This window comes from Hippopotamus amphibius, chromosome 7 (assembly GCF_030028045.1).
Source record: "Hippopotamus amphibius kiboko isolate mHipAmp2 chromosome 7, mHipAmp2.hap2, whole genome shotgun sequence".
NCBI classification, from domain to species: Eukaryota; Metazoa; Chordata; class Mammalia; order Artiodactyla; family Hippopotamidae; genus Hippopotamus; species Hippopotamus amphibius.
The window spans coordinates 10,497,340-10,511,111 of NC_080192.1; the positions used below are offsets into that span (position 1 = coordinate 10,497,340).

Genomic DNA, 13,772 nt, shown 5'->3' on the forward strand with positions numbered 1-13,772 from the left:
GGGTTTGCACACAAGTTTGTCTGACTCTGAGCCCAGCTTCTTCCCTCCACAGCCAGTGGTCTCTCTCCTTATCTGCCCCAGGGCTTTTTTCTGCCTGGTTGTAGTCCTAGTCCTGGTGTATTGCGAGTTCAGCCAGTGTAGAGAGAATAAGTGGGACCAGAGAAAGGCAGTCAAGAAGACACTTTCTCAAATGTCCAGAAGAGGGCGCCCCTCCACAGCCGGACTTCCAAAGCTGTTTCTCTCCGGGTGATCACTTGGGTGCCCGTGGAGAGCCTGGAGATTGGGTGTGGCTCGTGGAAGCTCGCAGCCTTTGCGCTGCATCCTTCTTGGCCCTCTTGTAGAGATGTGCCCCCTAGGAGATCCACTAAGATGGGAATCATCCACCCAAAGGGCCAGGTGGAAATAATGACCCCCATTTCATAGATGAGAAAACTAAGACTAGGGGGTGGAAGAGACCCACACGGGGTTCCACAACTGGTGCTGGCTGTCCTAGAGAGTGACATTCGCCAAGCTCCCACCCCACACACACCTCAAGAGACTGCCCTGGGGGTTGGGGCGCCTACCAAGATTCTGATTCTAAGCCTTCTGGAAACATTGGCTCGGTTCCCAGGGGCTGTTTCCCAGGGAGGTAGGGGCCCTACAGCAGGGAGCAGAAAGGAAAAAGTGCAGGGGGGTGGTCGGTCTGCAGGTTGCCCAGCCATCAGCTCACGTCCCATCACTTGCGACAAGTGATGGGGTTGAGTTAAGCACTGCCCTCCAAGGTAACGGCGCCTGGCTGGTCTTGGAAGACACGCCCTCTGGAAACCAGCAGAGGACAGGCTCATGGAGGCCTCATCTCAGGCTGAGTGAGTCTCCTGCCCTCCTCTGCTCTGCAGGGAAGTGGCTGTGTGCAGCAGGAGGCCTCTGGGAGCCTGAAGGTGGGGCTTCAAGTCTGCCCACCTGCCTCTACTTTTAGGTTCTCTGCAGTGACTGACGTATCCCCCTCCACCCCAGTTCCTCCTATACAAAAACGGGCCAGCAGGGGGTGCCAGGGCCACTGCTCAAGCGCATCTTCCCAGTGTTGGGTTGAGGGTCCTGAGTAGGGCCACAGACTAGCACCCGGGTTGCCCTTTCCCTCCAGCATTGAGGTGTGTGGCCTGGCGCCACAAAGCTGGGATGCCTGGGGAGCCCCAGAAGGCTCAGCTGGCCTGGTAGAGACCAGGGAGTCATCAGTCAGAGCCTGTTTCCTTCCTTTCAGGTTTGGGGGATAAGATCTCAAGAGGTAGTGAGGCAGGGACGGGAAACATCCACTGCGTGTGTACCATGCGCCAGGCCCTGCACTTGTCCTCCTTCACACACCTCATTTCATCCTCAACAATCCCATGATAGGCTCCGTGCTATCATCCCTCTCATATAAATGAATAAACCGAGGCTCAGAGAGGTCAATGAAGGCCCACAAGGGCACACAGCTGGTCTTCCTGCACTGTCTGAACCAGATCTCTTTCTAGCTCATGAAAACAAATGAGGGGCCCCAGGTATTCTTCCCTCCACCTCCCCCTGTGCTGCCCCAGATACCATGGCATGAACCAGTCTGTCCTTGCCTCTCACCCTGCACTGCCCCTGTTTTCATTTATTTCAACATCTTTTGTGCATCTGCTGTGTGCTGGGGCCCACTGAGTTGGGAGCTGTTTGAGGGTAATGACTGGGTCTTATTTAGTACTGAGCCCCCTACTTTGTATTGAGCTCTCTGTTCAGCCCAGGGTACCCAGGAGAAGAATATGTCACTAGCACTTAAGAGGTATACATCGAGGGAATTCCCTGGCGGTCCAGTCATTAGGACTTGGTGCTTTGACTGCCATGGGCCTGGGCTCAATCCCTGGTTGGGGAACTAAGATCCCACAAGCTGCACAGCGCAGCCAAAAAAACCCACAAAAGGGTATGCATGCATCGAAACAGTGAATGGAAGTGAAGGAAGGGGCAGAGCCTGAGGGCGTTGGCAGAACCCTCCTCTCCCACACCCACACACACACACACAGGAGGCTGGTTCAGGGGGAGCAGAAGCAGCTGCCTTTATTGGGGGCCATGGGCCAGCTGGCTTCACTCAAAGGCCACGCACTTGATCTTGAAGTCGCCATCGGCCGCCATGTAGTTGATGGCCTCCAGGTTAAGGCGGTTGGGGAACTTGAATTCATGTCCACCGGGCAGCTGGATGGTTAGGTCTGTCTGGTCAAAGGAGATGCACAGCTGGGGGTGGAGAGGAGCAGTGAGTGTGTGGACCCCACAGCAGGAGCCTCGGCTCTGCAGTCATGGCCACAGCCTGCAGGTCCTAGGCCCTCCCAGAGCCCTTTCCTCATAAAGCCCTGACAACAGCCCTGCTTTATGGGTGAGGCCCTGCGGTGGAGAGAGGGGATGATGCTCACTGAGGATCGCACAGCAGGTGAGGAGATGGAGAGGCGATGGGGAAGAAGGGGAGGGGGAGCAGGGTGGGGCCTAGGTCTGTAGCCACTCCACCCAGCTCTGCCCCAGCCCACCAGTGCCCTGATCCCACCCCCAGGCCCCAGCCCACCTCCACGACACTTCCAGGCTGGAAGGGGAAGACAGACTCCCGCTGCTCAGCTCCCCAGGCCCCGCCGTCCTTGCTGTTACACACGATGGTGTTGGTGTCTCCGTGCGCATTGAAGCGAGGGTTGAGGTGCAGGCATAGGCTGTTGCTGTCTTTGCCCAGGTTCAGCACGAAGCTAGGGGGGAACAGGTGGACTTGAGGCCACCTACCCCCACTGCAGCCCCCTCAGACCAACCAGCAGTCTGTGCCATTCAGTCCACATTAATGCACTTCACTGGGGGAATTCATTGAGCCGAGAGGCAGGAAACCTGTATTCTAGCCCTGCCACCTCCTTGCTGTGTGACCTTGAGCAAGTCTCTGCCCTCTCTGGGCCTGTTTCCATCTCTGCACAGTGGGGGCTGCACAGGAAGGATCTCTTAAGGGCCTTGCTGTGTTGACAGCCAGGACTCTTGTAAATATGAATTTGTGTCCCAGCCCCTTTGGTCAAGGTCAGAGACACCCTCCAGATGGTGACCTCTGGGAGGGCAAGTGTCCTGTCTGTCTTGTCTGTCTCTGTATCCCTGGTGTCCAGCGTGATGTGTGGCACACAGTAGGTGCTCAACAACTGTGAGCGAATGAATGAATAACAATAATACGTTTGCTGAGTGGAGGTAACAGAACGGCCTACTTTGAGGGTTTGGAAAGGATGACCCAAGCAGTGCACAGGAAGCGTGCGGCTCTTTATACTGTCAGCGGGTCATCACCGTCACCGAGAGATCCAGCATCTCACCTCCACGCAACAACCTCCCCCTTCCATTAACTGATAAACAAACGAGGCTCAAGGCGGTTGGTTGAATGGCTGAAGGTCACAAGGCTGCGGAGAAACTGGGTCAGGTGGCCAAATGAATGATGAGTTAAGGAAGGACCCAAGGAGTGAAAAGTCGAGAGTGAAGAGCGCAGGAAAGACGGACCTCAGAGAGCGGGCAGCGAGGGTGACACCCTTCCATTCCCTCTCCCCGCCCCGCTCAGCCTCAGGTCCCGCCCACAGCAGCGGGGAGGGGCAGGCCAGCCGAGGTAGATGACGAGGCCGCAGCTGGTTTAGTTTAAGGGCGAGACCATGGTGGGGGCTTCCAGACCCCGCGGAGGAAGTGACTCACCGAGAAGACGTAGCCTCAGCAGCCGCCGACATGAACCCCGCCCCGCCGGGGGGAGGAGCCGGGCCCCGCCAGCCACGCCCCTGCCAGACGCGGGGGCGGGACCCTCGAGAGCCAGCCCCCGGCCCTGCCGCCCCCGGCCCTGCCGCCCGCCACCCTCTCCGGGTCCCCTCACCTCTTGGCGTCCGGGGCCACCTCGCCCCGTACTCTGAGGCACTCCCCAGGTTTGAGATTCAGGTTGCTGGCGACCAGACCCTGCGCGGACAAGACCCCGCCCAGCCGGGTTAGAGGACGCAGTGTGCGGAGTTGGGAGGGTGGGGTGCTGGGGGTGGGGGTGGGGTCGTCCCCACCCAGGGTGCTCTGACCAGGCCAACCCGAAGCCTGAGGAACCCGGCTGCAAGTTCTAGACCCTCCTTCTTTGTGTGGTCCTGGGCAGGTCCTTACTCCCAACTGGGTCAGTTTCTTGTCTGCACATGACTAAGGTTCTAGAAGACAGGATCTAGAAATTTCTGCGGTTCAGCCTGGGGATTTTAGATGCAGAGAAGCCTGGGAGGTGGAGTGCTGCGCTCCATCGCCTCATTGAGTAGATGGAGAGAACCAGACTCCAAACGGGTGACACTGCGAGTTGGGGGCAAAGGAAGGTGAGTGAGGCATCTGCCCTTCTGCTGCAGAGGACAAGGCCTGGCGCTGAGCCATCCCCCACCAGCCCCTGCAAGCCCCTCTGTGCAGAGAGGGCCAGGGGCTGGAGAGGAGCCCAACTAAACCACTCTAAGAAGGGAGCGCAGCCCAGAGTGGGAGCCTGCACCCTGGCCGGCTCAGGGTTAACATGAGCGAGTGGAAAGCTTCGCTGATGTGAGTGGTCCCTCCTGCCAGAAAGTTGAATCCTTTCCCTGGGGGCCTGCAGAAGATTCTAGCTTCCTTCTTGCTCCCTTATCACACAGTCCTCCACCCCCCCACCCCCGCCCCCAGCTTGGAGGGATGGTTGAGGGGAAATTCCCCGAGACCACCTGACCAGCCTGGACAGAATCACCCGCCCCCCGCCAACCCAGGCAGCCTCCCTCCGGGCAGCCTGTCTCAGATCCTGGCGACTTTTCAGAGCTCTCTGGAGCAGAGGGTGACTCTGCTGTGACTGGGGACAGCTGCAGGGGGGAGGGGACAGGAGGCACTTTGGGGTGGAGGGGGAAGGGACAGTGGCCTGGGCGCCCTCAAAATGCCGCACTCTGCCGCCAGTCGGCCACACCCTTCCCACTCCCACTTCTCAAGAGAGCTGCAGAATGTCAGACCTTGGCAGAAATAACTGTGCTGTCAGACCCTGGAGGAATCCAGAAAATTCTTAAGCCAGAGAAGGCCTTGGGGGACCATGGAGACCACCCCCATTTTACAGACACGGCCACTGAGGCCCAGAAAAGACTCTTGTTTAGGGCCACACCACAGGAACTAGAACCCAGATCCTGATCTGCACCCGCTCTCCCTGGCTGTCTGCCCGCACGCCATCTCTGCGCCTTGGGGTGGGGTCCCCGTACTCACACAAGCCATGTTTGAGGAGAGGAGGATGTCCCCTGGACTTCGGCGGCAGCAACTGTCTGAAGACTCTACCAGAGAGATGGGCCGCGAGCCGCTCCCACCCTTTTAACTGGACCGGACCCCGGTGAGTCCCGCCCCCTGGATGCTGAGCCAATTGTAACTCAGGAAAGGGTTGGGGGCCACGGGAGGCGGAGTCAATGGAATTTTGAAGCCAGTTCTGGAGCAGAGATGACCAATCAGATTAGAGACCCCTCCCCCCGCCCATTCCTTCTTAGACACTCCCCCCCAAGGTCCAGGCTCCACCTCCCATTCTCTTACCCCTTCCCAAAATTGTGCGGTGGCAAGGATTGGGGGAAGCCAGTGGAAAATAGTTTGAGGATGAGTTAACCCCAAGAGTTGGTGGGGAGCCAGATGACTGAGCTCAGGGGGTACCCAGAGAAGACAAATGAGGCTGTGCAGCGTCCTTCAAGAATCAGATCTGGGATTTGTGAGGTGCCCCCTGGAAAGGGCCAGGGCGTGGCCCTCTCTGGGCGCCTCTGCAGAGGGCCCAGGACCCATTAACCACAAAGCCCTGGCCCCGCCCGGGCCTCCCCCGGAAGCAGAGATTGCGGCTGCTGCCTGCGCTCCTCGCTAGCGCTAAAGAAAGTCTGGGCCCGTGCCAGGCTTGTAGCTGCCGCCCGGGCTCAGGGCTCAGGCCTCAGGCCTCAGGCTTCGGCCCTCCCAAGGGGCCTGCTGGAATCCTCCAAGAGCCCCTGCCTGACAGACAGCCTGCGGCCTGTCCAGAGGGTCAGGCCTGGTAGGGGGCCCTGGGTGAGCCAGGCCACGAGGGGTTGGGGTCCCTGGTCCATGCACCCCCTGGTCCGTGCACCCCCATCCACACTCCTCACATTTCTCCCTCTGGCACCAGGCACAGCTTTTCCTTTCCCCATCCGTTTAGGAGATATTTTCCTGACAGGCCCTGAGCTGGCCTCAGAGAATTCAAAGATGAAGCCCTCAGTCTCTGTTCTCAAGTCGCCCACGGTTGGGGCCGAACCTGGCTGTGAACCTGATTAGGTAGCATGATGCTGGCTCTGAGGGAAGTCACAAGCAAGCACTGCAGGGGGTTGGGCTAGCAGGGGAAGAAGGTGGGTCTCGAAGGATGAAGCAGGGACTGGCATTCCAACATGGGTAAAGGCTCAGACATGAGAAAGCACAGATCTGGGGAGCAGTGAGCATCTGGGCATAGCTGGAGTTTGGGGTGTGCTGGGGGAAGAGGGGGCATGAGGCTGGGAGGCCAGCAGTACCTGGATCATGAAGGGACTCGCTGAGGGGTTTGGGCATTGTTTTATCTGAGGGTGCTAGGGAGCCACAGAAGGTTATAGGAAGAGTAAGTACTGAGGCCAGATTTAGGCTGCAGGGAAAATCACTGTAGCAACAGAGTTTAGGGTGGGTTGGACGGGTTCTCACCTCACAGTCAGAAACCAGGTAGAGAGAGGAGCCTGGGGAGCACTCGGTGAGGCGGGGGGCTTGCTAAGAGAGTTATCAACAGGACCTCCTCCACATCACTGTCCCCCTTCTGAAATCACGAGCACTGAAGAGGGAGGAAGATGTGGACCAGGGGTGACTCACATCTGGAGGCCAGGCCAGCAAAGCCTCCCTTGCCGTGTGCTGCCTCCCCAGCCCCCACCTTCCTCCAGATGACTGAAGCCCACGCTGGCACAGGAGGAGAGGGGGGTGCCTGGGGCTGAGAGGCAGGCCCAGAGAGGTTGGGTCGCACCCTTTGTGAGCCCCTCAGCCCTCCTCCTAGACCAAGCCAGCTGCCTCAGAAACCAACCACAGCGCTTCACTTGTTCCTCTAGGGCCTCCCCAAAACCTCAGCATTAGGGAGGGGTGGGTGGAGCCCAGCTCCACTGCCTTTCCTTTGTACTTCACCTCCGAGGCCCACGGACACCCTCTCTGCCTGGTCAAGGAATGGGGGCATTTCAGGAGGTGTCCTGGCCCAAGGCCAGAGGTGCTTCAGGTGCCGTCCTTGCCGTGACTGCCATCAGGTGGGCCTGGCTGGCTGTTCCAGCCCAGTAGTTGGGCTCTCAGGGCCTTGAGAACTGTTCCTCCATTCTTCCCCCAACCTGGAAGACAGGTCCAGCACCCGGAAGTGTTTGCTGCTGGACGAGGGGCTGCTTTACTCCTCTCTGGCATCTGGCCTGATGAGAGCTGGTAGAGAGATGGAGTGGCATGATGACAGGGTGTATAGGCCCCCAGAAAGGCCCCTTTGGGAGCCTTGGAGACTCCTGTCCTGGTTCTAGCCCTGCCACCCCCTCCCCAGGGCATCCTGGCAAGTTGCTTCTCCCTGTCTGCCTCAGTCTCCCCGTCTGCGAATTGGGGATGTGCAGCCCTGCTCTCCTGCACAAGGGTCTTACAAGGTGGAGTTCAGGTCTGTTGTACTTAATAGATGATTTTTTTTTTCATAGAGTCTCAGGTTTTAGTCTTCCTCTTGTCTCTACTCCCAGGCTGAGTTCACCTTCCTGGGTCAACACTTCTGGGAGGCCTCCCGCTAACCCCTCCCCCTCTTCATCCCTAGGCAGTCTCCTCCTGACTAGGCTGCAGTGGGGAGTCTCTCCAGAGTCCAGTGTCCCTTTTAACAGGGACTGTGGCTTTCCTGGGGCAGAGACAAGATGCACTGTGTGCCCCCACCCCCGTCTCAGGGCCTCCTATTGGTGGCGCCCATTTATCTGTCAGGCTTTGTGCCCGGCGCCTTGCTTTCATACATTAATTATCTCATTTCGTCTTCACCTCCGCCTGAAGCAGGCCATTGGGTGAAACTTCTGCACAGAGAAGCTGCTCTGGGGCCCTGAAATGAAGCTGATATTAGAATCAGAGAAGAGGGGCAAGTCTTAATTTGGGGGGTGTGACTCTAGCCAAGGTCCTTGTCCTTCCTGAACCCGTATCCAGGCCTGGAAGTTGGGACTGTTACCCAAGCCGGCTGCTTGGAGGATTACAGGAGTGATGTGAGAGGGGCTGAACATCAGCTCTCTCTCCTGCACCCCTCAAGGCCAAGGGCACCCACCCCAGGGAGCCTCCTCCCCCCTCACTGGCCTGCTGCAGAGGCAGTGAGCTCCCTGGAATTCTTCCATCCTACAGCCTAGTCCTATGGGCTGGACCTTGGCTGCTGCCATGAGAAATGAGCTGAGCTTGTCCAGACGAGGGATCCGGGCCAGCACGGCCCTTCCGAGTCTGCTGACTCCCGCCCTGCCCCCGTGGAGGCTGTGCCTCCCCCAGCTGGCCGTGGTGGGGAGGGCTGCCAGGCCCACTGAGACACCATCCACGCTCCCAGGCAACCTGGCCGGCCCACCTGGGGAAGGCGGGGTTGGTCAGAGCCAGCTCCAGAGCGCCTTCATTTCATGGTGCAGAGACCACCCAGAGAGGGTGACCACCTGGCCAAGGTCACACAGAGAGCTAGGGCTGCAGCCCTTTCATCTGCCAAGCCAAGGAAAGAACACTGTGGTCCTGGGATAGCTGGACCTCAGAAACGATCTTTTCCTCCTGCTCCGTGAAGGGTCAGAAAGACTAGTGAGGGATGCCCCCGACTTCAGGTACTTTTCCAACCAGTTTGTGCTGCAGCCCACCTCTGCACTTACCTGCTCATCCAGTCTCACCTCCCTGCCTTTGCTTGTGCTGTTCCACGTGCTCAGACAGCCACCTCCCCAAACACAGTGGACTCTGTCACTTTTGCTTTCCCACCTGGTGTTTGTCCCGCTCTGAACACAGGCCCCAGCTCGCCTTTGGGGAACTGCCCCTCCTCTCCTGTGAGGTCTGGGTGGGGTCCAGACCCTGTCATTCCCTACCCTCCAGGGCTCAGGCATGAGTCCTTTTTATTTTTTTAAATGTTTTTGGGGGTGACATAATTATAGACTCACAGGAAGGTAAGAACTCTTTGAGAGCTTAGAAAATACTTGAGACTTGAAGAAAAAAAAAATGTGTTGGCCCCCAAATACTAAAACTGCAGAGCTGAAATTAGGGAATGTTTTCTGTGCTCAAATCTAACACTTGGTAGTCATAAAAATTGTATTACCTTTGAGAACAATTTTGTGGGTTGAATTTTCTTCAAAAGTGTGCCCAAGTCTTCCTGGAGGTTGCTCACTCCTAATTTAGATCCCCATGGCCAAATAATGTCTAAAACAAAAGTCTAAAAATATTTGGAAAAATGTATAGCAACCCCCCCCCATAAATATATTTACTGGGGGCTATAGGTACATTTTAATGTTTTCTATAATGTGCTTGGGACCTGTGTTTCAGGAGAGTTTGGGGCTGCAAATAACAGAAAACTCAATGAAAAGTGCTTTAAAATTAAGGAAAATTCACACACCAAGCAGTTTGGATCTAGGAGGTTTCCATGGCAGGTTAATTCAGTGGCTCAATGGAATCATCAAAGATCTGGGTTCCTATGCGATCATGAATTGTGGCTACGTAGACAGTCCTTAGTTTTCTGCACAACCACAATACACAATTCGTCCTTGCTTTTAGGACAGACAAGCTAAAGGATTTGGTTGAACTGTCTTCACATCTGCAACATACTCTTTTTATTTTTTTTTAATAAATGTATGTATGTATTTATTTTTGGCTGCACTGTGTCTTCGTTGCTGCACGCAGGCTTTCTCTACCTACAGTAAGCCAGGGCTACTCTTTGTTGTGGTGCATGGGCTTCCCAATGTGGTGGCTTCTCTTGTTGCAGAGCACGGGCTGTAGGCACATGGACTTCAGCAGTTGTGGCACGTGGGCTCAGTAGTTGTGGCACGTGGGCTCAGTAGTTGTGGCGCATGGGCTTAGTTGCTCCAAGATGTGGAATCTTCCCGGACCAGGGCTCAAACCCATGTCCCCTGCATTGGCAGGTGGATTCTTAACCAGTGCATGACCAGGGAAGTCCTCTGCAACATACTCTTGAATGAGTCAGTTAAAAAATGTCAATGTGTTGGATTGGCCAAAAAGTTCATTTCGGGTTTCCCTGCAAAACCCCGAATGAACTTTTTGGCAGACCCAATATACACAGAGCAATTAAGCAAATTGGACAAATATGAACAACTGGGAATCTAGGTGAAGGGCAAATGAGTGTTCATTGTACCATTCTTGCACCTTTTCTGTTGGTTTGAAACTTTTCTAAATGAAAATTTGGAGAGTGTGACATAATAAGAAATGTATGTTTGGTCTGTGACCCTAGTTCCTGACAGTTCCTAAATCCCTTGGAATTTCCTAAGCAATAGGGGTGCCCTAGGAGCATCTTTTGTTCTAACATTTTGGTCTCTGACCCCAGTTCCTGACATAGAGCTCCTAAATCCCTTGGAATTTCCTGGGTGATAGGAGCATCTTTTCTTCTAGTGAGGTGACTCTTGGTGGACACCTGGATGGCTTCAGGATGGGGGCTGGTCACCAGAAAGACCAGGCAGTGGTCAGAGGCTTGGAACTTCAGCCCCAACCCCCCTCCCCCCAGGGAGGGGAGAGGGACTAGAGACTAAGGATCAATGATGCCTACATGATGAATCCCCTCCATAAAACACCCCCAAAACTACACAGTTGGGAGAACTTCCAGTTTGGTGAACACATCCACATGCTGGGAGGGTGGTGCACCTTGACTCCACGGGGACAGAGGCTCTTCACTTGGTTCCCTCCAGGACCCATGTATGTCTTCATCTAGCTGTTCATCTGTGTGCTTTATCATATCCTGTATTATATAGTAAACCCGTAATCATAGTGTTTCCCTGAGTTTTGTGAGCCGTAGTAACAAGTGATCAAAGCTGAGAAGGAAGCTGTGGGAACCTCCGATTTATAGCCAGTTGGTCAGAGTACAGGTGTCGACCTGGCATTTGTGACTGGCATTGAAGTGGGGGAAAGTCTTGGGGGACTGAGCCCTTAACATGTGGGGTCTGTGTCGGAATTGAATTAGATAGCAGGACACCCAGTTGGTGTTGCAAAAAACTGAAGAGTTGCTTGATGTAGAAAACCTGCACGTTTGGTGTCAGAACTACTGTATTCTGTGGGTAGAGGAAACAGTTTTCTCTTTCAGTTGGTGTCAGAGAAGTGGGATTTGCTACAGAGGCCCTGGATCATAAAAACGTGTGGTTTGGGAGGAGAAAGTATGAAAGGGTGGGGATGAGGAACCTTTGAGTCCTAGGTGGTCATGTGGTCACCCGTGGTCTGAGCAGCAGCTGTGCTGCATTGTCTAAAGGTAAATGTGGGGGAATCCCCTGGCGGTCCAGTGGTTAGGACTCCGCACTTTCATTGCAGAGGGCCTGGGTTCAGTCCCTGGTTGGGGAACTCAGATCCTATAAGCCCTGCAGTGCGGTGAAAAAAAAAGAAAAAGAAAAAGAAAAAGATCATGTGCTTTCTTTTTGTTTGGCCACGCTGTGTGGCATGTGGGATCTTAGTTCCCCAACCAGGGATCACCTTGTGCCCCTTGCGTTGGGAGTGTGGAGTCTTAACCACTGGAACGCAAGAGAAGTCCCAAGATTATGTGCTTTCTTAACAAAATAAATAAATACATAAATAAATTAAAAAAAAAAAAAAAGGTTGGGCTTCCTAGGTGGCGCAGTGGTTGGGAATCTGCCTGCCAATGCAGAGGACATGAGTTCGATCCCTGCTCCAGGAAGATCCCACATGCTGCGGAGCAACTAAGCCCGTGCGCCAAAAAACAACAACAGCAGCAGCAGTAACAACAACAACAACAACAACAACAAAAAAGGTTAACATTACCAGTGGAATGTAGACATGGCTCCAAGTCCCAGGGAGTTGGCTTACTGGATGCACAGGCATTGCGAAAAACGTAAAAGTTATGGTCCGATAACTATGCTTATCTGTAACAGCTAAGATGAATAAAAAGAGAGTGCTGGATGGGACTCTGATGCTAGACCAAGCTCAGATTTCAGTGAGTCTGAGCTTTGGCCACTGCTTCAAAGCCACCCTCAGAGGGAAAAATTATGGCAGGGACAACAGAAAGTACCCCTAAGGCCTCCGCTCACTAAGAAAGTAGTCAACATGTAGGGGTGGGGAGAGGGGAGAGGCAAACCTAGGCAACTATTGAAACCAGGGGGTATAATGTGAAGAAGTTGTTTCGTTTTGTGGATTGGTGTCATCAGCTTCCTGAAATATTAGCTGGGTGAAGGCCATATGGTATTCATTGTGCTGTTCTTAGACTTTTTCTGTTGGTTTGCAACTTTTAGAGATCTGGGGAAAATAACCCCAACAAGTTCTTCCCATCTTTCTGAAGCAGTCACCAAGCAGAGAAATATACTGGGCCATGCCTCATAACCACATAATGGCTGCAACTGCTTCCATAACCCAAACCCAGAAGAGTCAGAGGATAAGAGGGATGCACCTGGAGGGTGTTGGACCACCTCGGGGGCAGCCAATAAACTACCTTATGCCTTAGCCAGGTTAAGCCGAGTCTGTCACAACCAGGACTCTCCACATTTGCTCCCACTTCCTTTTTTTTTAAATAATTAATTAATTAATTGGCTACATTGGTTCTTTGTTGCTGCACATGGGCTTTCTCTAGTTGCTGAGAGTGGGGGCTACTCTTCATTGTGGTGTGCGGGTTCCTTACTGCGGTGGCTTCTCTTGTTGCGGAACACGGGCTCTAGGCGTGTGGACTTCAATAGTTTTGGCACACCGGCTCAACAGTTGTGGCTCATGGGCTCTAGAGCACAGGCTCAACAGTTGTGGCGCATGGGCTTAGTTGCTCTGCGGCATGTGGGATCTTCCTGGACCAGGGCTTGAACCCGTGTCCCCTGCATTGGCAGGCAGATTCTCAACCACTGTACAACCTAGGAAGTCCTGCTCCCACTTCCTGATGCAGCCAGGCTCAGTTAAGCACCCCCTCTTCCCAAGAAGGATCACACTGAAGAGAACTTCCCAGACCTCGAAGTCCCACCCCTCGCTTTACAAATGAGGAAACAGGCTGAGCAGGTAGGGGCTTGTGCAAGCTCAAGTGACGAATAAATCAGTGACAGGCCTGGAACAGTCACGGCATCTCTCCCAGCTTCTGTGGGCCTTTCCGGGCTGCCCCTCAGCCCACTCCCAGCTGGGCACCTGCTCTGCAGGAGGCACAGGGATGCTTGAGGCCAGCAGGGCAGACATTCACAGCAGCAGCCCAGGTGTGAAGGATGCCTGAAATGGAGTGGGTGTGCAGCACCTCACCTGAGCCGGAGGGTGAGGACCTGTCTCCCACTCAGTCTCTACCGAGAGGGGCTGCAGCCTCCCAGAGTCAGCCAGCACACATTCAGATATGCCCTCAGGTGACCACACTTTCTAGGTGTGTGCCCTTGTGTAAATTAACATCGCCTTGCTAATCCCCATTCCCCAAGAAGTAAAGTGGGATGGGTCACGCAGGCTTGCTGGATTTTCTGAAGGACTGAAACAGATCGGTACATAAAGACTCCGCAAGGCGTGAAGTGCGACTGTGCTAAGGTACCGCTGCACACAGAGAAGACTCTGGAGCTGGCGCCGATCATTTCATGAAGCGGCTGGGCCAGTTCCAGGGGGAGCAGGCTCAGGCAGGGGCTCCTCCCCCGCCCCACCCTGGACACAGACGTCAACCCACAGATATA

At 54.8% G+C, this 13,772-nt stretch overlaps 1 protein-coding gene across 1 annotated transcript; it reads right to left on the reverse strand.

The window, feature by feature from the left end:
- Window positions 1–2,023: 2,023 nt before the first annotated feature.
- LGALS1 (galectin 1) lies at window positions 2,024–5,342 on the reverse strand. The gene is made up of 4 exons (XM_057743454.1): window positions 5,203–5,342; window positions 3,851–3,930; window positions 2,546–2,717; window positions 2,024–2,223 (listed from the first exon to the last, which is right to left on the reverse strand). Exons 1-4 carry the CDS (start codon window positions 5,209–5,211, stop codon window positions 2,077–2,079), a joined length of 408 nt encoding a protein of 135 aa, XP_057599437.1. The 5' UTR covers window positions 5,212–5,342; the 3' UTR covers window positions 2,024–2,076.
- Between the last annotated feature and the right edge of the window lie 8,430 nt (window positions 5,343–13,772).

Excerpts from the sequence above, each read along its gene's own strand:
- LGALS1 (XM_057743454.1), bottom strand. Across the intron at positions 2,718-3,850 it reads GTGGCCCCGGACGCCAAGAG|CTTCGTGCTGAACCTGGGCA; the intron begins GTGAGGGGACCC and ends GTTCCCCCCTAG. Across the intron at positions 2,224-2,545 it reads AGCCTGGAAGTGTCGTGGAG|CTGTGCATCTCCTTTGACCA; the intron begins GTGGGCTGGGGC and ends CTCCACCCCCAG.